The sequence below is a fragment of the Eutrema salsugineum genome, unplaced genomic scaffold (genome assembly GCF_000478725.1).
Source record: "Eutrema salsugineum unplaced genomic scaffold, Eutsalg1_0 scaffold_5, whole genome shotgun sequence".
In the NCBI taxonomy this organism is placed as follows: Eukaryota; Viridiplantae; Streptophyta; class Magnoliopsida; order Brassicales; family Brassicaceae; genus Eutrema; species Eutrema salsugineum.
The window spans coordinates 3,408,237-3,433,748 of NW_006256612.1; the positions used below are offsets into that span (position 1 = coordinate 3,408,237).

The 25,512-nt window shown below is 39.5% G+C and overlaps 2 protein-coding genes and 1 pseudogene across 2 annotated transcripts in view; 2 read left to right on the top strand and 1 right to left on the bottom strand.

Annotated features, from left to right (window-relative positions):
* The window catches only part of LOC112083956 (beta-galactosidase 15), a gene marked incomplete at its 3' end in the record, with an annotated part of 2,038 nt that extends 954 nt beyond the window's left edge, over positions 1-1,084 (top strand). The window contains 6 exon segments of the mRNA XM_024152179.1: positions 122-237; positions 368-525; positions 527-576; positions 701-765; positions 838-876; positions 1,031-1,084. Of these exon segments, the coding sequence (XP_024007947.1) occupies positions 122-237; positions 368-525; positions 527-576; positions 701-765; positions 838-876; positions 1,031-1,084 (482 nt within the window).
* A 21-nt stretch (positions 1,085-1,105) lies between these two features.
* On the top strand, positions 1,106-3,883 carry LOC18991907 (beta-galactosidase 15). The gene is made up of 11 exons (XM_024152180.1): positions 1,106-1,174; positions 1,257-1,345; positions 1,435-1,540; positions 1,644-1,731; positions 1,819-1,937; positions 2,019-2,180; positions 2,301-2,601; positions 2,692-2,801; positions 2,880-3,101; positions 3,184-3,395; positions 3,496-3,883. The coding sequence occupies exons 1-11, from the start codon at positions 1,106-1,108 to the stop codon at positions 3,881-3,883; spliced, it is 1,866 nt and encodes a 621-aa protein (XP_024007948.1).
* Positions 3,884-8,208: 4,325 nt separating this feature from the next.
* Positions 8,209-25,457, bottom strand: LOC18991908 (annotated as a pseudogene).
* Positions 25,458-25,512: the final 55 nt, after the last annotated feature.

The following is a 25,512-nucleotide window of genomic DNA, read 5'->3' on the forward strand; positions in this document are numbered from 1 at the left end:
AAAGTACTATATAAAGCATCGTTTACTTCTATCTTCTTTCACTCAAAAAACAAAGAAAAAGTCTTCTTAGCAGCGATGATTTTTCTAAAATTTCTCTTATCTTTCTTATGTTTTCTTTTAGTCGGTAGTTGTGCATATGCCACAATTGTCTCTCACGATGGTCGAGCTATCACCATTGATGGTCATCGTCGAGTTCTTCTCTCTGGTTCTATCCACTACCCTAGAAGCACTCCTGAGGTAATTAAACCTAAAATACATCAATTCATATAATCATATTTACACACTACGAAATATCTTAAACTAGTATGGTTAGTATTTTTATTAAAATTAATATTCGTTTTTTTTTTCTGTTAATCTTTATGCTTAGATGTGGCCGGATCTTATCAAAAAGGGCAGAGAAGGAGGTCTCGATGCAATCGAAACTTATGTTTTCTGGAACGCACACGAACCTACTCGTCGTCAATATGATTTCTCTGGAAATCTAGATCTTATTCGGTTTTTGAAAACAATTCAAGATCAAGGGTTATATGGAGTTCTTCGCATTGGTCCATATGTTTGCGCCGAGTGGAATTACGGGTAATAAACTAAACTACCTTAATCTTACGCATTTATTTGTTTCCGAGAATATACATAACGTTCCTTGTAGTGTTTAATAATAGTTTATTATAATGTTTTTAATCTGTTAATCGTGTATACAGAGGATTCCCTGTGTGGCTGCACAACATGCCCGGAATGGAATTCAGAACTACTAACACTGCGTTCATGGTAATCTAACTCTATATAATCTACAGTTTTTTAATTGTCTCACTAAATTATATATAAATGATTTGTATACAGAATGAAATGCAAAACTTCACAACTATGATAGTAGACATGGTCAAGAAAGAAAAGTTATTTGCATCACAAGGAGGTTCGATTATACTTGCTCAGGTAATCGATCTATTCTCTAATACTACCTTATCTATTTAGTAATATAGTATACAAATTATAAGCTCTTAGCAATTTTGATTTTGATTTATTGATCTTGCAGATTGAAAATGAGTATGGAAATGTGATTGGATCGTATGGGGAGGCGGGTAAGGCATATATTCAGTGGTGTGCAAACATGGCTCAGTCTCTTGATGTTGGTGTTCCATGGATCATGTGTCAACAAGATGATGCTCCTCAACCTATGGTAATTAGACTAGCTAAATCTTAATGAATATTTTACTAATGTAACTTACACAAGGACTAATTTTTTTCGTTTGATTATATAGTTGAACACATGTAATGGTTGGTATTGTGACAATTTTGAACCAAACAATCCCAACACTCCTAAAATGTGGACCGAGAATTGGACCGGATGGTTAGTTTTTATTTATTATTGTATATATTTTCTTATATTTTTCAAATTTAGTATCATAAATAAATATATGATCACTTATATTTTTGTAGGTTTAAAAATTGGGGAAGTAAAGACCCTCACAGAACCACTGAAGATGTGGCATTCGCTGTAGCAAGATTCTTTCAGAGAGGGGGAACTTTTCAGAATTATTACATGGTCAAATTTAATGGGAACTTTAATTTTTCTGGTTAAGTAATCACACAGATTAATTCTCATCAACGATAACAATTCAATAAATTTTTATATTTGCTTTTTGTAGTACCATGGAGGCACCAATTTTGATAGAACAGCAGGTGGTCCATACATCACAACTACATATGATTATGATGCTCCCCTAGACGAATTTGGTAAACATAACTTATATTTACGTTTCTAATAATTATAGAGATTTTATGAACATTATTTTTAGTAATAAAAGAAGAGGATTCTATTAGGTAATTTGAACCAGCCAAAATACGGACACTTGAAACAACTCCATGATGTTCTTCACTCTATGGAGAAAACTCTCACCCACGGAAACATCTCCACTACTGATTTTGGAAACTTCGCTTCGGTAATACTTTCATTATTTTGCTTTTTTATTTAATTAATATTTCATATAATTATTTTGAACTTTTGAACATATATTATATAGGCAACGGTTTACACAACTGAAGAGGGATCAAGTTGCTTCTTTGGAAACGTAAATGAAACTTCAGATGCAACAATCAATTTCAACGGAACATCATACGTTGTACCGGCTTGGTCAGTTAGCATTTTACCAGATTGCAAAACTGAAACCTACAATACCGCCAAGGTTTGTTGCATTTACATTATAATTATCATTAAATGTATATTTAATGTTTAAATATTTATCTTTATCATTTGAAGTTGATATTAATTTATGCATTTGCCTTTATTTGTTTTTTTTATTTAGATTAACACACAAACTTCGGTGATGGTTAAAAAACCAAATGAAGCTGAGGACGAACCTGTAACTTTGAAGTGGTCATGGAGACCAGAGAACGTTGACAATGTCCTATTGAAAGGAAAAGGAGAATCTACAATGAGTCAGTTGTTTGATCAAAAAATAGTAAGCAACGATCAAAGCGATTATCTTTGGTACATGACTACGGTCAATCTCAAAGAACAAGATCCAGTTTTGAGCAAAAACATGTCTCTTCGTATCAATAGCACCGCTCATGTTCTTCACGCTTTTGTCAATGGAGAACATATTGGTAAGTAGAATGATATATAATGCTTCTTAACAACACTAGCTCACTACATAATTAAAAACAAACTCATGCATCTCTATTTTATGTTTTTAGGTAATTATCGCGCGGATAGTGGAAAGTTTCACTATGTTTTCGAGCAAGACGCAAAATTTAACCCTGGTGCTAATGTCATTTCTCTCCTTAGCATAACCGTGGGCCTTCCGGTGAGTTAAAATCTTATTATGTTGTCTTTTTTGAAGTTGAAACCATTCTTTAACCAAACTTTGTCATTTTCTTTCAAGAACTATGGTGCTTTCTTCGAAACCGTACCAGCCGGAATCACTGGACCCGTTTTCATCATCGGAAGAAATGGAGATGAAACTGTGGTGAAGGATTTGTCTGCTCATAAATGGAACTATAAAACCGGTTTAAGCGGGTTTGATAACCAACTCTTTAGTTCGGAATCACCTTCGACATGGTCAGGTGAAAGTGTACCATTCAACCGAACCATGACTTGGTACAAGGTACGTAACATTAAAAACTAACCAAATACCTATAGACTATAGATTGAATCTCAAATCCTAATCATTTCAATTTATATTTCAGACAACTTTTAAGGCTCCTTTGGGAAATGAACCAGTTGTTGTCGATCTCTTGGGACTTGGAAAAGGTACGGCTTGGATCAATGGAAACAACATTGGACGTTATTGGCCAGCTTTTCTTTCAAGCGTAGATGGTTGTTCCGCTGAATGTAATTATAGAGGAGCTTATTATGCTGAAAAATGTCAGACCAATTGTGGAGAACCTACTCAAAGATGGTAAATTTTCTTGATTTAGTTTAGGTTCTAAAATCAAGTTTTTGAATTGGTTTTGTTTCAAAATCAATCCCTTTTGTAATCTTTATCGTTTGTGAACCAGGTACCATGTTCCACGTTCTTTCTTGAACTCAGAGGGAGACAACACATTGGTTTTGTTCGAAGAGATTGGAGGAAACCCATCACTTGTCAATTTTCGAACTGTTACAGTGGGAAGTGTCTGTGCAAATGTTTATGAAAAGAACGTTCTTGAGCTTTCTTGCAACGGTAAACCCATTTCTGCCATCAAATTTGCCAGCTTTGGTAACCCAGGAGGCAATTGTGGTTCTTTCGAGAAGGGAACTTGTGAAGCAAACAAAGATGCTATGGATATTCTCACTGATGAATGTGTTGGAAAAGAAATGTGTTTTATTGATGTCTCTACAGAGAAGTTTGGAGCGCCGGAATGTGGAGATGCTATTAGAAGGCTCGCCGTCGAGGCTATTTGCTAGATTTTCTTAGAGACTTTAGGGCTTTTATTCTCTTAGACTTATGATGTTTTTTTTTGTTTCAGATTTCGTAGGCCAGGATTTTAATTTCCAAGGATTTAGGTGCTTTTGATCTTAGGAACTTTGTTTTTTCCCAGTATTTTAGTTCTAAATAGGTGATTTATTCAATAAAAGAAACATCTTCTAATAATTGAACATAGTCAATAAACATCTCCTTCACTAGTGTTCTGTTTTCTCCATGTTTATTTTATTCACATACCACAAAAGAAATATCAACCGATGCATAAACCAAACATTTGCACATTCTTCTCACTCCAAACAACTTGCTGTGAGATTTTTGTTATCATATATTATCTCTTACTTTTCAAATATCTGGTTTGTAAGAGTGTTTTTAAATAATCAAATATCTCAAGCAAAAGAGTAAATTTATGTATGAATTTTTATTATTTATGATGGTTTAAATATATTCAGTTTGCTTATCTATGATGGTTTTAAAATATATTCAGTTTGATCCAGATATGCTCATAAGAACAAGAGATGGTATTAAGGTCTAACTGGGTAAATAAAGGCCAAAAATGACAAGCTATTCATGTGTTAAGGTAATTATGTTTTATTCTGTAATGTTCTTTTTATTTATATTTTTGGCTTTTTTCACCATTATCTAAATAACGTACTTTTGAAGTTTTAGGGGAAGTTAGTCAAAATTTGCACTACCTCATCAGGATTAAAAATTCACTAAACATTCACACTTTGTAAGATGACTAGTAATTATTTTGGTTTGCTGTATTGTTTGTGCTATGTTAACAAAATATTTGGCTTTTGAAGGAATAAATTGTTATGCTGCAAAATATAAAAGTTGTGGAGATAATCAGGTAAGGTGTAATATCCCTCTTTCTACCTCTCTCTCTCACACACACACATAGTCACATACATACAAACAAACAAAACAGAACACACAACAAAAACCATAACGCAAATCACTCCAATCACGATAATATTCAAACACACACAAAAACAAAAAATCAAAACGCAAAACCAACAAAAAAAAAACTTCACATACTACACACTCAAACACAAAATTCAAAAAAAAAAAAAAAAAAGACAAGCGATGCATGAACCAAAAATCTGCACATTCTCTTACTTACCAAATATTTATGTTTTGGTTTTCGTTCTAAACATATTTTCTTGGAGATAGAACGCATGTTGCATCGTCCACTTTAAATTTTTCTTTATTCATAGCTAACTATCTGATAAAAATGATTTCTTGCAATACCATATTAGTAATAATTGTATGTTTTTTAATTCTAAGTTAGTATAAAAAATTTCAAACATTAAATTGGTGTATACGTTGTTTTTTTGTTTAAAATTATTAGTGGAGAGCGCTTTAAAATAAATATTTTCTTTAAAAGAAAAACTGTTGCATAGGAAAAATATATATTAAAATTTAGAAAGACGTAAGTGTTAAAGAGAAATGTGCGGGTAATAATCATTAGTAATTGGAAACCATATGCAAATACACTCAAGTTTATGAACCAAATGAAGGTTTGAGGATACCTTTATAGATTCAGAGAGATTCAAGAACAATGTATACAAGCGATAACAATAAAAAGAAAAGTTATTATTAATAATATTAAGTCACCAAAAACCACAAACAAAATTGCTCACAAGACCAATTCAAAACTTATCCACCAATACTAATTATGTGCTTAATGAAAAAAGGCCAAAAAGGACTTGGCTCTCTCCTCTGTTAGAAGAAGAAAAGTGTTGTCTCCAACAAAATTACTAGAGTGGTTGTTTCTCAAACCAAGATATTCAGAAGAGAGGGGCTTGGCTTGGTTTAGAGAGTAATGGAGTCAACCAGGGCTTCCGTAACCTTCTTCTTCAGTTCCTTTGGCTCGATCCACAATGAACTTTGTTCATGCAATAGCTTCTTTCTCTCTTTCTTCTTATCTTCCCTTTTTAGTCCCGTCATTCTCAACCACTCCAGCTTTTCTGCTCTGTTTTTTTGTCTACGAAAATGTATTTATTAATTTAACATAATAAAGTTAGAATACAAAGTTTCAGAATATAAAGAGTATTAACTCTGTTATTTTCTTTTCTCATATTCGTATTGATCTAACATGATCTTCATCTTTAACTATCACTCATACTTTACTTAACTTTCCAAATCATTTTAATTATTCATATCAAATTTCTATAAAAATACAAATCCAATAAATAAATAAATAAATATATATATAGACATGTGCATTGATGGAATTAATTTTCATATACACACATATTTTCACTTTATTTCCTCAATTGTTTTTTTTTTTTACTTTTTTCCTTCACATTGCTTAAAATTTTGATGTTTTCTTATTATGTAGTTTTATATTAAAGAAATTGCTAATTAATGTGTGACACAATTTAATATAATATACATATGTCAGTATCTTATAAATTATCAAAATAATATGTCATATCGACATTAAATGCATCAAAATTTTATTAAAAAGACAAAATTCAGTATCTAAAACGCATAATTGCTTATTGCAAATATTATTTTAGTCTCCATCTATATAATAGCTTGACCATCAACACCTCAAATCAACATCTCAAACTTCTTACAAGAAAAAAAAAATTGATTAGTTTGAGAGAGTCGTTAAGGTTATAAAATGAAGTTCACAACCAGTGTCGTGCCTAGGATTTTGGAGGCCTTAGGCTAAAATTAAAATGTAACCCTTTTAATGAAATTATATAAAAAATCAGTAATCAAATGTACAGTAGTATTTTTAAAAAATTTGGTGAAAAAATAGTTATACTTTTATGCGGCTGAGGATCGAATTTGAACAAAATAAAATATGCACAAAACAAATTAGCCAACTAAAGAAACTATAATTCACTTGTTAAATGTGACCTCTAAACTTAATAAATAAGATGTGGCCTTAGGCGATTGCCTTTTTTATTTCACTGTAGGCACGGCTTTGTTCACAACATACAATAGTTTGTTTCGCATTTGTGATAGTTGTTATGTCGTTTTTGGCTCCCACCAAAGGAGTTGTGGGAGAAGAGAAAGTGAAATGCGACGTGAATGTGCTTAAACCATGCATAAATTAAGGCAGCTGAAGCCCTAACTCAACCATCGACAGAATGTTGCAAAAACCTGAAAGAACAAGAGCCGTGTCTGTGTGGTTTCAAACCAGGCCCGTTATTGAATGTTCCATTCGAATTTGCTAATATGATATTTGTGACTTGTGCAGTATATTATCCTACTTGCTAAAGTTTAAATATTTATAAAAAAATAACTATTAATGTGACCATTATTAAAAATCGTATGTAATAATATTTGATCATTGGTAGTTTATTGCTTCATAGTTTAACCTAATTCAGTATAGTGTTCGTTTTCTTATAAAGTATGCGTCATTCAATATATAAAATACATAAAAGATAAACTATTGTATTTTATATAGAATGTATGTTTTTATTTATATGTTTATCTATTTTTTCAGAAATTTGTATCTGTTTCAAAAACATTTAACGATAATATATGCAGAAAAACTCCTTTTTTAATGTATATTTGGATTGCAAATTTGAATCACTTTTTTTTAAGATTCAACTCAATTAAGAGAAAAGGAGAAAAAAGAATGAACACGACAAAATACGAAAGATATAAAATACAAAGAAGATTTTTGTAGTTTTGTACGTGTAGTGTATAAAGGTAATTTTGTATATATTTATAATTTATATACAAAATGTCAGTTAAAAAAAATTGGTTACTTGGTGAATTATGTAAGGGATTTTGGTTATTCTTTACATTTTTCCAATGATAAAATTCATATTTTCGATTTTTTATTTAGTTTTCATAGATCTGTTTTTTTTTTTAAAAAAAAAAAAAAGAAGAGGAGTAAAACAATATACACTTTATCTGAAACGAAGAGTATATTTCAAAGGAAAAACTTAATACCTCTAAAAAGTAGTAGAGAAATGTGCGGGTAATAATCATTAGTAATAAGAAACCATATGCAAATACATCACTCAAATTTATGAACCAAATGAAGGTCTCAGGATACCCTTACGGATTCAGAGTCATTCAAGAACAATGGATACAAGTGATAACAATAAAAAGAAAAGCTCTTATTAATGATATAAGTCACCAAAAACCACAGACAAAATTGCTCACAAGACCAATTCAAAACTTATTCATCAATACTAATTATGTGCTTAATGCAAAAAGGCCAAAAACGACTTTGCTTTCTACTCTGTTAAAGAAAAGTGTTGTCTCCAACAAAATTACTAAAGTGGTTGGTTTCTCAATCAAAGATATTCAGAAGAGATGGGCTTGGCTTGGTTTAATGAGTAATGGAGTCAACCAGGGCTTCCGTAAGCTTCTTCTCCAGTTCCTTTGGCTCGATCCACAATGAACTTTGTTCATGCAATAGCTTCTTTCTCTCTTTCTTCTTATCTTCCCTTTTTAGTCCCGTCATTCTCCACAACTCCAGCTTTTCCGCTCTTTCTTTCATCTGCGATTTTAAAATACGAAACCGGTCAAAAATCCAGGCACTTCTTGAATCGCTTTACAGCTTACAAAATAATTAAAGCACTAGACTAGCAAAGCTCCGAGACAGGGACCAAGAGACATTAGGAACTCAAACTAGAATCAGAAACCTGTGAGTACATCAAATGAATTTAAAAGCATTCTCTTCAACTAGTCGATCATTGTTGATAAGTGAATATCGACAAGGGGCAAAACAATATTTTAGATCGGTAAACTCAGGTTTTATTAGATCAGATCAAAAGAGTACAACTGAGTTCGGTTATTAAGTTGATAATAACGAACTAAGACTTTATGACACTAAGAATCTAAAGTGATGAGTTCTCAGTCTCTAGGTCTTCTTTGGAATATTTTGTGTCTTTCGGTGTCGATTCCTCTTCCTTTATATATATCTTCTAAGTCGGTCATCGAGTGCACCTTCTGCGATATGGGACCGAGAGGACTTTCCTTTTCTCTCGGTCCTTTTCCTTTTCTTATAACACTTTCCTTTTTCCATTCGGAAACTTTCTATTTTCACCGAATTCGGAGAAGACTTCTCAGTTTCTTCGAGAAGTTTCTAGCCGACCTCAGCTTAATGGGTTGCGTTCGGCCCAAGAATTTACTCGGCCCAGTCTTTCCAGTACATTTCCTTCGTAAACCGGGCTTACTTCGTGCCGATCTCGGTTTGTACCGGAGAAAATCGGGGGTGCGGTTTTCACCTCCAACAGTTAGCCCCCCCCCCTCAGTTCGATGAAAGAAAGTGACTTTTAGTCGAACTCATTTGTTTCAAAGTAGGTCAGAAACCGAGCTCGGTAACTGCAATCGATTCGCATTCCCGGACGTTTCGCACCCTGTCTTCAATGAGGCGCGTGAATTCCGGGGTTTCGCGAAAATTGAGGAACCACGATTCCCACTGTTTATAAGGGAATAACTTCTTCTCGCATTCATTATTCTCGCTCAAGCATATATAAGGTACGCTGCTCTCCCTTCTCTCTAGATTTTGTTTCTCTCTCTAAAATTTTGCTCGTAGTTTTCTCTGATTTCTTCAACTTCCACCGCCGCAATCCCTTGATTTTTCCGATCAATCTTCAAATTTCCCGTTTGATCTTCAAATTCTCCGATCAATCTTCAATCTTTTCCGGTTGATCTTCAAACTGTTCTTCATTCTTCTCAGATCTCCTTTCGATTCTACCTTTCCGAACCCAAAATGTCTTCCAGCTCTTCAATCAACTCCTCTTCTAACCAGATTTTGCCGGAAGATCGTCGCGAGCCTTCTGAACCGAGCTCTTCTTTCTCGAACCCTCATTCATCGAACTCCTCTAACAAGGAAAGTAATCCTCCACAGTTGATTCGTAAAAACTCCAGATCGGCCAGCGCGAGCAGTAGCCGATCTCGACCGCGAGTTGAGGCTACTGAGCAACTGGCTACAAAGACTCGCGAAACGAAAGCTCAAACTGGGCCGAACACTAGTGGTATCGATCACGAGATCGAGGAGGTCGAGGAATCTGAAGGAGAAAATCCCGAGGAGAATGCTACCGAAGCGGGAGCTGCCGAGGACAACCTTGATGCAGTGAACCATGCTTCGCCACCACTTCCGAAGCGAAAAGTCGTTTGTCCTCATAACGTGCTGTCTTCTTCCCTTTCCCCAAATGCCGTTCAAGCCGTACTTGAAGAGAACGGGCTTTCGGACAAGGTCATCTTTATAATACCAGAAGCTGAAGACCGACCATGGGATGTACCCGAAGGCTTCCTCTACATCTACCTGACGTACTTCACGCAGTGCAGGCTCTCCCTTCCAATTCCCTCTCGTCTACTTGGGTACTGCAATCGGCGGGGCGTAGCTCTCACGCAAGTGATGCCGGCATCGATAACGAACTACGTTGGTTTCGTTACTCTGTGTGACGATCTCAATGAAGTTCCGATTAGTCGGCTTTTCGAAGACCTCTTCTCGGTTAACATCCACAAATCCAAGGAGTGGTTCTTCGCAGCGAACGCCAAGCCAAGAAAGAACATCGTTACTGGGGTCAAACCCAGTAAATACAATGACTGGGAATCCAAGTACTTTTACCTCGAGATGAACGATCTCACCGTCAGCAACTCTGACATCCCAACTCAATCGGAGTGGAAGATTCCGATCGGTAGATTTAGATGATCTTGTACTTAGTTGAATTTTGATTTCGTATCCCTCTAATTCTTCTTCGGTTCATTTTTGCAGGTCGTCATCTCCCAAGTATTCTTCTCAACCCTGGACTCACTTCCGAATTCGAAGCAGCTTTTAGTGAAGCCGGTAAACATCGTTGGCTCGAAGTTTGGGAAGAAATTCTTCAGCGCCGAGCTAAGAAAGCAGGTTTGATTATTGACTTTTTTATTTTGAGTTTGTTCTGAACTCTCCCTTGATACGTTTCCTTTGCAGCCTCCGTTCAAGAACCGAAGCCGCTTAAACCAAAAACTCAAGCTCGCAAACCTCGAGCTGCTCCGAGACGCAAAGCACCGAAGCCGCAAGCTAGACGATCTCGAACTGCCAGGATGCTTTCACTAGAAGAGATCCCCACTCTGTTCGATGAAGAGGAACCGAACGTCGCAGATCCAACTCCTATCCCTGCCACCGAAGGGACCAACGAGCAGCCTGAAGAACTGCCGCCTGCTGCAAACTCGTCCGACCAAGCTGGTCAGAAGAAGCTGAAGAAGAAAATTTCCTCAAAGAAGATTAAGAGGATCGAAGAATCTTCTTGGGCGCTAGATGCCGCTGCTGAGCTCGAGCCACCGACGGCTGTGACGTCGGACCTCGCTCTGCCTCAGGATCGAGCTGAAGCCTCTCATTCTCGGAAAAGGCAGGAAAGAGATCATGTCGAAGGCTCCCAGGAAGCAGAACCTGCTAAAAGAGCTAGGGTTTGATTTGACTACGACGAGGAGATTCCCTTCGAGGAGAATGTCGACGCTTGTGCCGATCTCTACCACAAGATTTCTTCTGAGGTTCCAAGTCTTCCGGCGATTTCCGAGCTCCGGTTTCCAAACCTGTACAAGGGGATTGCTCGCACAACTGCCGTGGTACTTTCCTTATTCCTTTTTTTACCTTAATACTTTGCCTAAGTATGAGCTCTAACTCATGCTTTGCTTTGTGCAGCTCGCCAGTCAGACCAACAACTTGGTCGCGGCGTATGAGGTCGCTTTGTATGATGAGCTGGTTAGGGTCGCCGAGCTAGAGGAGAGGGTCTCCAAGGCGGAAGAACGTCTTGCCACCGAGCTCCTGATCAACGACACTCTCCACACTTCTGTTGATTTGCTGAAGCAAGAGAGTGCGGAGCTGAGAGCGGTGAGAGTCAAATTGACCGAGGCGAAAAACTTGCTTTCTCAGGAATTCGAGAAAGATAGGGAGCGGCTGCGGGGCTTTGTGGCCTATTGGAAAGGTCGAGCTAGGAGCATTCACGCAAAGGCTTACGAACGCTTGGATGATGCTGATTGGGCTCGTAAGCCGTATTTTGGTGGTCAACCAGCTCACCGGAGTTCTTGGCTTCATCAAGCAACTGAAGAAGAAAGGCTTGTACGAGGTCCCGCCCGAGATGGTAGCTGATATCGAAGCGAAGCACGCTAGAGCTTTGGAGGATTTCCGTTCGGTCGACGCTTGCATCCTTACTGAAGAGGATAAGCGCATGTCCCCGTTCCCGGAAGAGGATGATGCACCGGCCGTGATCGTGACTCAGTGTGCTCAGGACCCGGTGGTAGGCGAACAGTTCGGTTCAAATGACGACATTCTTAACGCCGATCGAGTTGCGACTTCAAAGACCGCCTAATCTTTCTTTTTTTTTCTTTTAAATCGAACTAATTTTCCCTTTAATGGGTTATGTAATATTTTATTTATTTCCAAACCCTCGGTGGGTTTTTGAACTTATTTGCCTTTCGTGAGGCTTTATAATATGTTTTTTTTTTGTTCCTTTCGTGATGGTATCATTTCATAATTTTTCCTTTGTTTTTTCTCAAGTAGTAGATCGGTAACTAGTATCTTTAGGTAGCGAATTGCGATAATTTGGCTTACATTTGCGAGTGTTGAGAACTCGGCTTACGGTGCGAATCTGAGGAGTTCGGCTTATTGTGCGAGCATTTGAGCTCGGCCTGGGGAACCCAAGTGAATCGTGTCGTACTGGAAGAGTGATTTTACTCGAACTCCTGTAAGTGCACGAAACGAATTCAAGATTTTCCTAAGTCGAACCTAAGTATGCGAGATGAGCTCGGCTTATTGTTCTTGGTGATTTAGAAATTTAACTGCGGGACTGGCCCTGGCTTTTGATATGTGGTTTTTACCACGGCACCATGTGGGTGTTTGCGAGACGGATCTCGGCTTTTTAAGTTTGCATTCATGTGGAATGCTATCGAACAACTGGCCAGGAAGTCGATGTAAAAACAAGGAGTTCGGTATCTTGTGATTTTTGAACAAAAACTTTATTGATGTTATAGCTGGACTCGGTAACGAGCTGCCTATGTACCCTTTTAAAGGATCAAGCCATTCGTAGTTCTAAGTACAAAAAAGATTTTTTGCTCCGGACTAAATAGTTCAGAGGCTCTTTTTTTTTTTTTTTTGAAAAATCTCAGAACAAACTAGTAGTAGTATCGTTTGAGATGCATTGAGTTCCAGGATCGCGGAATCGGGGTTCCGTCGAGCTTCATGAGTTGATAAACGCCGGGTTTAACAACTTTCATTATTTGGTATGGTCCTTCCCAGTTCGCGCCGAGTTTCCTGCGTTCTTTTCTTCTGTGTTTTGGTAAACTTTACGAAGTACGAGGTCGCCATCTTTGAAATGACGGCCTTTAACCTTTTTGTTGTAGTAACGAGCTGGTTAAACATCATGTCGCCATCTGTGTTTTGGTAGTTTTGTATCCGGAGTAATGCTCGTTCGCGATGTTCCTCGACCAAGTCAATTGTGTCGAACATCATGTCGTTATTTGCGTCGGGTTGCTGGGTGAGCATGGTTCGGCGAATACTTAGGACGTTGAGTTTGGCTGGACACATAGCTTCCGTTCCATATGCGAGGAAGAAAGGTGATTATCCGGTCGAACGCCGTGGTGTAGTTCGGTGGGACCATAAGACGCCATCGAGTTCGTCCGCCCAAGTTCCCTTAGCGGTATCTAGTCGCTTCTTCAGACCATCGATAATGGTTTTGTTCGTATCTTCGGCCTGTCCGTTTCCTTGTGGGTATCACGGGGTAAGGAAACTTAGTCGGATTTTCCACTTGGCGCAAAAATCTATGAAGATTATCGAAGTGAACTGGGTTCCGTTGTCCGTAACGATCTCGTATGGGACTCCGTGTCGACATATGATAAATTTCCAGACGAACTTCTTAACATAGATTACGTGTATCTCGGGGTATGCCTCGGCCTCGACCCATTTGGTGAAGTAGTCGGTGACGACCAGAACGTATTGCTTCTGAGTTGTAGATCAACGAAAAGGACCGATGATGTCCATTGCCCAACGCATGAAAGGATATGGTGCGGTCGAGGTCATCAAGAGCTCGGTAGGAAGGTTGATCATCGGGCCATGACGTTGGCACTTCTCGCATCATGCTGTATACCTTTCGCAGTCAGAAAGCATAGTAGGCCAGTAATAGCCAGTTTTTTTTTATCTTGAACGCCAAAGACCGAGCTCCGGAGTGATTCCCTCCTTCTCCTTCATGTACTTTCTGCATTACTTCCATGATGTCGTTGCCGTGAACACAAGTCAAGAGTGCCCTTAATGACCACGTATCGAGCTGCACGAGCCTTAAAGCGCCAAGCTGCCCATTTATCTGCGGGGACTGTTCCATCTCCAATGTAGCCCACAACTTCGAAGGTCCAATCTTCGGGCTCATCTTCACCTTCGGCTTTGATATCGATTGGAACATGTTGGCCTTCGGACTCGTCTTCGAGATCGGATTCGTGATCATTTTGTTCGTCCATGTCGGTGTTGAGATCGGTGACGACTTCTCTAGGTTTTGTCTTTCGGGTGAGGGGTGGAGCTAGATTGGGTCGGGCTTCGTAATCACGATGTTGCAGCTCGGACCAGGCTTGATACTTGGTCGTTCGATTGCCGCGATTGGGATAGTTCGCCGAAGATCGGGATCGGAATTAGTCGCGAGAGCGGCTAAGGCGTCGGCGGTTGCATTCTCATCACGAGGTACCTTTGTAAGCTCGAAGCAACATCCTTAACGACTTTGAGCTACGCGTCCATGCGATCATTATTGGCCTCGTATTCACCGTGAAATTGGTTGACCACAAGTTGAGAGTCGCAGTAGGCGTGTACATGTTCGGCACCGATACCTTTAGCAAGTCGTAGTCCGGCAATAAATGCTTCATATTCGGCTTCGTTATTGGATGCCGGGAAGCCAAGGCGAAATGATTGTTCGATAACCTATCATTCGAGAGATTTGAGACGAATCCCGACGCTGGATCCTTTATGGGAAGAGGAGCCATCGGCATGGAAAATCCAAGGTTGTATGACCGGATTAACTTCAATGAGCTCAGGTGGGAGTTCAACCAAGAAATCCGCCAAGACTTGAGACTTCATTGCAGTTCTTCCTCGGTATTCGATATCATACTCGCTAAGTTCGATGGCCCATTTGGCGAGTCGGCCGGATTGACTTGAGCTGTGAAGGAAACTGCGAAGAGGGTGGTCAGTCAGGACGACGATCGAGTGAGATTGAAAATACGGGCGTAACTTCCTTGCGGAAATAACCACGGCAAAGGCGAACTTCTCCAAGGTCGGGTAATGATACTCTGACCCATCAAGGGATTTACTTGTGTAGAAAATTGGCTTCTGCTCGCCACGATCTTCTCGAACAAGAACACTGCTGACCGCGTACTCCGAAAATGTCTCGCCGGTTTCGGGTTTGGATAAGACTGGTGGCGTAGACAAGTATTTCTTAAGTTCGGCAAAAGCTTCTTCGCACTTTTCCTTCCATTGGAGATGTTTGTTACCGCGAAAAAGTTGGTAGAAAGGCAAGCACTTGTCTGTCGATCTGGATAAAAACCGATTAAGTGTTGCAATGCGTCCAGTGAGTCGTTGAACTTTGCGTTTGGTTGTCGGTGATGGGAGCTCGTGTATAGCAGCGATCTGTTACGGATTAGCTTCAATACCGCACCGTGTGATTATGTATCCGAGGAACTCTCCGGACGTTACGCCGAACGTGCACTTAGTGGGATTAAGCTTCATGCCATACTGGTCTAAAATATCAAAGCAGGTGCGAAGATGACCGACGTGATCGGAAGCGATGAGTGATTTCACGAGCATATCGTCAATGTAAACTTCCATAGTTCGCCCGAGCTGGCTTGTGAACATCTGCTTCACCAGTCGTTGGTACGTTGCTCCAGCGTTCTTCAAACCAAAAGGCATGACCTTATAGCAGTATAAGCTGTGGTCCGTGATGAACGAAGTTTTTTCCCGATCTTGTGGATGCATAAGAATCCGGAGAATGCATCCATAAAGGAAAGCAGTTCGTTTCCGGCAGTTGCTTCCACGAGGCGGTCGATATGAGGCAAAGGAAAGCTATCTTTCGGACATGCTTTATTGAGATCGGTAAAATCGACGCAAATCCTCCATTTACCGTTCTTCTTCTTGACAACTACGGGATTTGCCAACCAATCAGGATATTTAACCTTGGTGATAGATCCTGCTTTGAGCAACCGCTCGACCTCATCGTTGACGGCTTGCGCCTTTTCTGGTCCAAGCTTTCGGCGTTTTTGCTTGATCGGCTTGTACGTCGGATCGATGTTGAGCTCATGACACGCGATCTGTGGATCAATCCCGGGCATATCCTCTACTGACCATGCGAAGGTGGACGAATGTTGTTTCAGGAAGTTAATGAGCGCATCGCGGATACTTGAGTCGAGTTCGGCGCCGATACCGACTTGACGCTCCGGCCTTAGTTCGTCGATGCAAACTCCTGCTTGGGTTTTGTTTGCTGGACGACGAGCTCGGTCGTTGGACCTTGCGAACTGATTACACAAGCTTGGTTGGCTGAATGAAGCTTGCATTCGTTTATGTAACACGATCGAGCGACGGCTTGGTTTCCTCTGAGAGTGTAAACCTTGTCGGGAGTTGGGAACTTCAGGCACTGATGGTACGTTGAGGCCACTGCCTTCATCGCGTGTAACCATGGCGTACCGAGAATGGCGTTGCAAATTGCTGGTTTGTCGAGGATGAGAAACAGGATGATCTTCGCGACTCCGCCGAGGTAGATCGGGATTTTGACCATGCCGACCGTCATGCAGCGTTCGCCGTCGAAACCCGTAAGTGGTTCGATAAAAGGCTCAATCTTATCTGATGGTAAATCGAGCTGGTCGAGTGCTTCTTTGAAGATAATGTTGACCGAACTGCCTGTATCGACCAGAATGCGGCTAACTTCGACATCGTTGAGAAGTAGTTCGACGACGAGGGCGTCGTTATGCGGTTTATGCAACCCGATTGTATCGGCCTCGGTAAATACCAAAGGCGTTCCCTTCGGCGGGTCGTGCGGGACTTTGGGCGTGTTGGCGGCCTGTCTACTGTATTCTTTGATAGCTCGAACCGAATAGCTGCAACCCTCGATAGATCCCATTATCATGTTGACACGTTTTCTTGCTTTGGGAGCATGGTTTTCTTGTGCTCGGTCATCACGATTGCGTTTCTGTTGTTCGGGCAAAGCTGGAGGATTCGGTGGAGGCGGTGGTAACGCCGGCAAAGCTGGTGGAGTTGGTGGGTCCTTGGCGACGGTGTTCTCGAGCTGTACGTTATTTGGTCGAGGCATGTTCGAACGACGGAGACCGTCGATTGAGATTTGCCCACTGTTCCTTGGCGTGTTTGAGCGACGAAGATCGTCAACCGAGATTGGCCCCTTTCGGTATTGCCCGAGTAGGTGTTCTCACAGATGTCTACATTCGTCGGTGCTATGTCCCTTACGGTTATGGAATTCGCAGAACAAGGACTCGTCCAGATCTTCTTCACTACGGACCCATTTATTGCTCCATTGTTTGGTTGGTTGCTGGATCGCATTAGCGTAGAACTTCTTACGATTCTCGTACCCTCTGCTATAGCCTGACTGCGGTTCATTAGTGGTTGCTTTCGAACGTTCGGGCTGCTTTGCCGAATAGCTTTGCTCATAAGCGGCCTCTTCTTCCTCTTCGGCGATGTAAGTATTAGCTCGGTGTAATGCATCCTCTAACATCTGTGGAGAGTTATGCGTAACTGCACTTCGGAAACTAGTCTTTATCCGAGCTCCTTTCTGAAGGCATAAGAGGGCGGCTTCATCGCTGATCGTACAATTGGCGACAATCGTCTTGAAGCGCTGGATGAAATCGCGAAGGCTCTCGCTTGCTCCTTGGGCTATTTGCCAGAGCTCGGAATTCTTGGTGTTCTGCCCGATGAACATTGAGAAGTGTTTAACGAAGGCCGTCGTCAACTCCTTGTAGTTATCTATTGAGTTCGCCTCAAGTCGCGAGAACCAGTCGAGAGCCATTCCTCCCAAACTCTCCATAAACAGCTGGCATTGAACCGCATCCCTCTCCTCCGCGGATTTGAACTGGTATTGATTCATGCAGATGCCAAATGACGTCAAAAAGTGTCGGGGATCAGTATTGCCTTCATAGATCTTCATCTTACGTTTCTCCATATGTTTGACGGGCGTTCCTGCTATGCGCGGTGTAAAGGGTGTCTTTTGTGTTTCCTGAATGACGCGCTCGATCTCTGGAGCCGCGCTAGTTGCTTGATGTATTTTCGAAGTGATCTCGCGAAGTTGTGCCTTCATCGCTTCTAACTCGGCGTCGCGATTTAGGTCTGGTGCTGGTGCATTCGCTGATCCGACTGCGGTAGACCTCGTAGTTCCGGCTGGGTCTCCATCAGTATTGAGGTCGTCAATGATGTTCCGAACTCAAAGGGGAGTTCGTGCTTGACTGAGCTCGGTGATTTATGCTGCCATCTGATTGAAACGTTCCTCGCTCCTTTTGTTAATGGCCTCGAATTAGGCGTTGAACACTTGGAGCAGCAGTTCAGTTCCAAAACCTCCTACGGCTGCGGGGGTTTGGCCGGCTTCAGTCCCAGTGTTTTCCCCAGGAATTCCTCTTCCTTGCTCGGCAGGGTTTCACACATTAGCGTTTTCTCTGCCGAGAGGGTTTTCTTCCTCATGAATGTTGGCTTGGTCCGTCATTGCTGATTCGATCTATCCGAAGTCCGATCTAAAACTGAAAATACTGTTTAGGCCCCCTACCTGGCGCGCCAATTGTTGATAAGTGAATATCGACAAGGGGCAAAACAGTATTTTAGATCGGTAAACTCAGGTTTTATTAGATCAGATCGAAAGAGTACAACTGAGTTTGGTTATTAAGTTGATAATAACGAACTAAGACTTTATGACACTAAGAATCTAAAGTGATGAGTTCTCAGTCTCTAGGTCTTCTCTAGAATATCTTGCGTCTTTCGGTGTCGATTCCTCTTCCTTTATATATATCTTCTGAGTCGGTCATCGAGTGCACCTTCTGCGATATGGGACCGAGAGGACTTTCCTTTTCTCTCGGTCCTTTTCCTTTTCTTATAACAGTTTTCTTTTTCCATTCGGAAACTTTCTATTTTCACCGAACTCGGAAAAGACTTCTCAGTTCCTTCGAGAAGTTTCTAGCCGACCTCGGCTTAATGGGCTGCGTTCGGCCCAAGAATTTACTCGGTCCAGTCTTCCCGGTACATTTCCTTCGTGAACCAGGCTTACGTCGTGCCGATCTCGGTTTGTACCGGAGAAAACTGGGGTGCGGTTTTCACCTCCAACAATCATAAAGATAGATTCCCAAATTTTCAAGAAGAGAAGGAGCAATTTTATTCTTCTTCAAATGCCAGACAAACCCTTAACCCCATTTTATTCAAGAATCATCTCACACACTAAAACTTAACTAAAGATCCATCACACAGAGTCTGTACGTATAGATTAAGAGCGAGTGAGTGTACCAGGGTTTCCCTGAACTCTTGCTCGGCGATCTTGCGTTCCTCAGCCCTGACCTTAGCTGCCTCAGCCTTCAACCGCCCTCTCTCCTCATTGGCGGCTCGTTCAGCCATCAAGCTGGCCTCATATCCTTACGCTGCTTGTCGACACGAAGCATCTCAATCTCATGTATGTACTCTTTACGATACACCTTCACTTTCTTTACATAATACCTCCTAAGCTGTGCAAGACTTCTCTCAGCGTCCCTATGATCGTTCGGGGTTTCCCAGATACCAATATAGCTCTCTGGCTCCATAAAACTGTGTGTCTCCTGGTGGTATCTGTGGTGAGTGGCCACTGAAGAGACGAGAACTGAGAGAGCGAATAATGTTGCTGAATCTTCTCCTTGTTGCAAACGCCTTCATCGTTGAACTGTCGTCGTCGTTGAGCCGCTGTAGTATGTCCTCAGGTTTTAGTTTTTCCTCTTTTAAAATTTTAGCATTTTTTATTATCTTTTTGGTTACTTCAACTCAACGGCTTACTTAATTTTAACTTTATTATATACACATATTTGAACTTTTGACCCATTTAATTAAGATTAAATTTTTGAAAATTTTAGCTCGTTGACTCATTTAATTAAAAAAATTGGTATTTTAACTAGTCCAATTTTTTCTTTTTAAATATCTTTCTTTATTTGAATTTGTATAAAGTTCAAAAAAAATTTCAGAAGACTATAAAATACAAGAATTTTTCATGACTGAATAGTTTTAAGAAAGCGATATGACAATTTAAGAGAATGTTACCATTTAGTGCATTTTTTCAAAGTATAATTGCTAAAAAGATATTTTTTGGAAATAAAGCACTTATTTTATTTTGCTCTTATTTTTACTTTTTGTTTTTTTTTCTTTTACATTCTATTTATCTACAGAAAAATATTAAAACGTACGGGATTCACTTAAATTCACTCATCAGCTTCCACACACTAAATCGCATGGGATCCACCTTAATTCATCAGCTTTCACACCCTAAATCGTATGAAACCCATTTATATATATGTAACTATATGAATACACATATAAATATACATATATATTTATATAGTTACATCTATCTATAATATATATATGTGGATATGCATGTAGATGTATATATGTATCTATATAGTTACATTCATCTTTATGTACGTGGATATGCATATATATATATATATATATATATCTATATATTTGTGTTCACGTGTACGCTATTATATGAATACGTATGTATATATATATATATATATATCTATATAAATGCATAGATATCTATATATTTGTGTCTACGTGGACACTACTATATGGATACATATGTGTTTATCACTAGACGACAAAATAATTTAAGTTAAAAAAATAGAAAATGAGTATCAAAGTAGTAAGAAAATATTATATAATTTATAGTGTCAAAATAATTATTCGATTATTTTAAAAATAAATAAATAACAACAAACAATTATAAAAGATGTGTAATATTAATATAATATTAAATAAATAAATAAAAAGAGGCAAAAGAGTTAAAACAATCATCTGTTTCAACAAAACAAAACAAAAAAAAAAGTGTGTCTGGTGATAATTAAAACACAAAAATACCCACATGGTAACACACTCACAATTTAATGATGCTTTTCTTCTATAAATGTATTCGTTAATAGAGTATTAAATCTGTTGATGTTAAAAAAAAGAGTATTAACTCTGTGTTTTTTTTGCCGAAAATGGATTTATTAATTTAACATAATAAATTCAGAATACAAAGTTTCAGAATATAAAGAGTATTAACTCTGTTATTTTCTTTTCTCATATTTGTATTGATCTAACATGATCTTCATCTTTATCTATCACTCATACTTTACTTAACTTTCCAAATCATTTTAATTATTCATATCAAATTTCTATAAAAATACAGATCTAATATATATATATATATATATAGACATGTGCATTGATGGAATTAATTTTCATATACACACATATTTTCACTTTATTTCCTCAATTAATTTTTTTACTCTTTTCCTTCACATTGCTTAAATTTTTGATGTTTTCTTATTATGTAGTTTTACATTAAAGAAATTGTTAATGTGTGACACAATCTTTTTTTTTTGTCACAAACACACTTTATTTATCGATTAAATAAATACATTTTCTGTATCATTAAACCAATAAGGAACTGCAGTGCCTATATAAGAAAAAACAGTCTTTAGAGCCCTCGCATTCTTTGCTAACAAATCAGCTTTTAAGTTCTTTTCTCTTCTACGATGATGCAAGACAAACTTTGGGAAGTCTTGACGAATTGTTGCTAGCTCGCTTAATTCTGATGAAAAGGCTGGCCACGCATCCGGGCTGGCTATCATCTTGATCAAATCTGTGGAGTCTGTCACAAACAAAGATCAGTATTGATTCTTCTTCTTCAGACTAATCATGGCATATACTAGACTCTGTAGCTCCATATGTAGGGGGGATAAGCCTCGGCAGATGCCCTGGAGCCCTAAGAGATCTATTGTTCCATCCTGGAGTTCTAGAATCCAGCCGACACCACTAGTTACATCATCTGATTTCCATGATCCATCCACAAAGCATATAAATGGTGTCGAAGTCAGAAACCCTGCATCCACAGACACTGGTTCACCTATATAGGTTGATTCTGCCAGAGTATTAGCCGTAGACCAAGCTATGACTTCTCTATTGGCACTATCCATTATCTCTAATGGTGGACGGTCTGTTCCATTGAAAAGTTTGTCATTACGAGCTTTCCAAATAAACCACATAATCCAGGGGTAGGCATCAGCTGGTTCATTGATGTTTTTTCGATGTGGCCTTCTTGAGAAAAGGTAATCAAAGTTCTCCAACAGATTTTCGGTTGGAAAAATATTTGGCCCTGATGGTACATTTGAAATGGCCCAACATTGAGGAGCAGGCGGACACATGAAAAGTGCATGGTTAATTGTTCTTCCGGAAAACCGTATCGTGGACAAAAAGGATCCACTCGCAAATGTCTATGAGTTAGACGTTCATTTACTGCTAACGCACCCGATAGGGCCTGCCATATGAAGTGACGGAGCTTACTTGGTGCCTGTACTTTCCAAGCATACTCTTTGAGGGAATTAAAAGATGGCTTCTGTAGTTGAAAACGTATGTCCACGTCCAACTTCCAGCGAGATACCTCATAACCCGATTTAATTGTGTAATTACCACATTTAGTGTGATGGCAACACTATCCGTCACTTCTGAACCCAGAAGAGGGTTTCTGACTTAAAATTAACAGTATATCTGGAGGTGCGACAACTGCTTTAAGCAGAGGTAGATTCCAAGAATTGGAATTCGTTATAAGTTCTGAGACTGTCATCAATGGATTATACGTTGGAGATATGCTTGTAGCTGGTTTTGCATTAACTCCAGGTAACCAATTGTCAGACCAGACAAGGGTTTCGTGTCCAGAACCTATGGTACGACGTACTCCTTTGTCCATCAGTTCTTTTGCCGACCAGATACTTTTCCATCCGTATGAGGGTTTAGTCGGCTTTTTGCACGGAAAGGGTGTGAGTTACGGAAGTACCATCCTTTAAACACTCTTGAAAAAAGAGAGTTTGGGAACTGATTCAACCTCCAGAGTTGTTTAGCCAAAAGAGTCTGATTAAACTCTTCAAACGACTTAAACCCGAGACCTCCATCTTTTTTAGGTAAACATAGTTTTTTCCATGATACCCAATGCATCCCCCTTGATTGCGGTCCAGAACTCCACCAAAAGTTGGCCATCGCACTCGTCCGTCAGCATCTGACACAAGTTTTTAAGGAGAAGGAAACATGACATCACAAATGTTGGTATGGCTTGGACGACAGATTTAATCATAACTTCCTTTCCACCTTTGGATAATAATTTAGCCGACCAGCCATTTACACGATTATTTAGCCTGTCACGAACATATGCAAAAACCTCCGCTTTTGATCCTTGTAATTGCTCTGGTATACTCAGGTATTTTCCTGATCCTCCATCTTTGGAGATTCCTAAAAATTGTTTAACCTCCACCCGAACACTATCAGAGATACGCTTACCAAATGTTATTGCAGACTTATCAAAATTAATCCTTTGGCCTGATGCATTTCTATACAAGGTAAGAATACGAAGAATCTCCTCACATTGTCCTTTCGAGGCTTTACAAAAGAAAAGACTGTCACCAGTAAACAAAAGATGCGAGATAGCCGGACTTTCCTGAGCCACTTTTAAGTCCGGTTATTCGATTTGTCTCCTCAACCACTCTGATATTGGAGATAAGTACTTCCGTACACAGGATGAATAAATATGGCGATAATGGATCCCCTTGTCTTAAGCCTCTAGATGGAACGATATTTCGTTTCGGGGTGCCATTGATCAGGACCCTATAAGAGACAGAATTCACACATCACATAATCCATGAGATCCATGAATCCGCGAAACCCATTTTAGTCATGAGAGCCTCCAAAAAACTCCATTCAACTCGATCATAAGCTTTACTCATGTCAGTCTTGATTGCCATAAATTCTTTTTTACATTTATCTTTCGTATTGAGTGCATGGAAGGCCTCTTGAGCTAGAAGTATATTATCTGATATTACTCTCCCTGCTACGAATGCAGATTGAGTCTCAGAGACCAAGGAGGGAAGAATTCGTTCTAGTCTTTGATAAAGCACTTTTGATATAATTTTATAGCACACATTACAAAGACTAATAAGACGGAATCCTTTCATTTCTCTGGGTCGTTCCGTTTTTGGAATCAAACAAATATTTACTTCATTGATTCTAGGGTCAATAGTTCCCGATCGCAGAAAGTCCTGAACCATATCTACCACTTGAGGACCAATAATATGCCAGAACTTCTGATAAAAAGAGCTGTCATGCCATCCAGTCCAGGGGCCTTTTCAGGATTTATCATAAACAGAGCTTCCTTTACTTCAGACAAAGATAAGTCCCTAGTCAATAAGTCTTTCATCTCTGGAGTCACTTTCCTAGGCAAATGCTCAAGGAAAGATTCAAGATCAGAGACGCTCGAAGATGTGAACACATCTTGGAAGTATGAAATAGCCGTATGTTATATTTCTGCTTCCTTTTCTGTCCAAATGCCAGCGGCGGTAAGAATCCCTACAATCCGATTACGAGCCCTTCATTGCCTCGTCTTTGCGTGATATAATTTTGTATTCTGATCACCCTCCTGATACCAAAGCGTTCTGCTTTTCTATTGCCAAAAAATCTCTTCCTCAACTAATGCGACCCAAAGTTGTTCTCTTATGTCTGACAATTCTTCGGTCGAGGTATTATCATCAGTTTGGGCTTCATCTAACTGGGTTTTTATAATTTCGATCACTTCTGATGAATTTTGCTGATCCAACTTTCTTTTTTTTTTGAAATGAATGTTAAATTTATTCACACCAAAAAAAACTGTTTTACAATAACTGCTTCTTTGTTTTGAGAAATTTAGAGCTTTAAATAGAGAAAAAGAAAACTATTTTGGAAAAGCTACTTGTGATAATAGCTAAAGGCAGGCAAACCAACGACACATCCCATCTTCGTATCTCTTGTCTCCAGCCAGCGGAATAGCACTGAACCGATTTCGCATGTTCTTATCAATAAGATTGATCATTTGCTGTGGTTGCGTGTGATTTTCTCCATGCCGCCGACGGTTGCGTTCGCTCCATATATGATATATTGCAGACTGGAAGATGTATTTTGTGATGAACATCTTGATATGATCCGCATCAGAGGTTTTGATCCTGATGAGCAGAGAGTCCCAAGCCGTTGAGTAAGATGTTCCTAAAAGTTTAGAGGTGAGAGCTTTCCAAACATCAGAGGAGTAGTTACATTCGAAGAAAAGATGATTTCGAGATTCCGGAGAGTGATTGCAGAGAATGCAATTTCCCTGATTCGTTTCTCCCCAACTCGACATCCGGTCTGCCGTAGATAGTCGATTCAAAACAGCCAGCCAAGTAAAAAAAGAATACTTTGGCGTGGCATGTTTGAACCAAACTCCCTTGTGCCAATCCACCAGATTGTGAGCCTCTCGAATATGATTCCAAGTGCTCTTTGTTGAGAACTTTCCCTTGTATCTGTCCGCCGAAGCTTTCCAAAGGTAAATGTCTTCTCCCTCCTTTCGCCATTTCGAAATGTGAGTTCTGCAATTTTTGATGCGATCCCCTAAAGACACTGCCGAGT

What these genes read in the sequence shown, in the direction of transcription:
- LOC18991907 (XM_024152180.1), top strand. Translation starts at nt 1,106, where the DNA reads ATGGCTCAGTCTCTTGATGTTGGTGTTCCATGGATCATGTGTCAACAA. An exon ending in TGTCAATGGAGAACATATTG is followed by an intron (nt 2,602 to 2,691) that starts GTAAGTAGAATG and finishes TTATGTTTTTAG; the next exon opens with GTAATTATCGCGCGGATAGT. An exon ending in GCATAACCGTGGGCCTTCCG is followed by an intron (nt 2,802 to 2,879) that starts GTGAGTTAAAAT and finishes TTTTCTTTCAAG; the next exon opens with AACTATGGTGCTTTCTTCGA.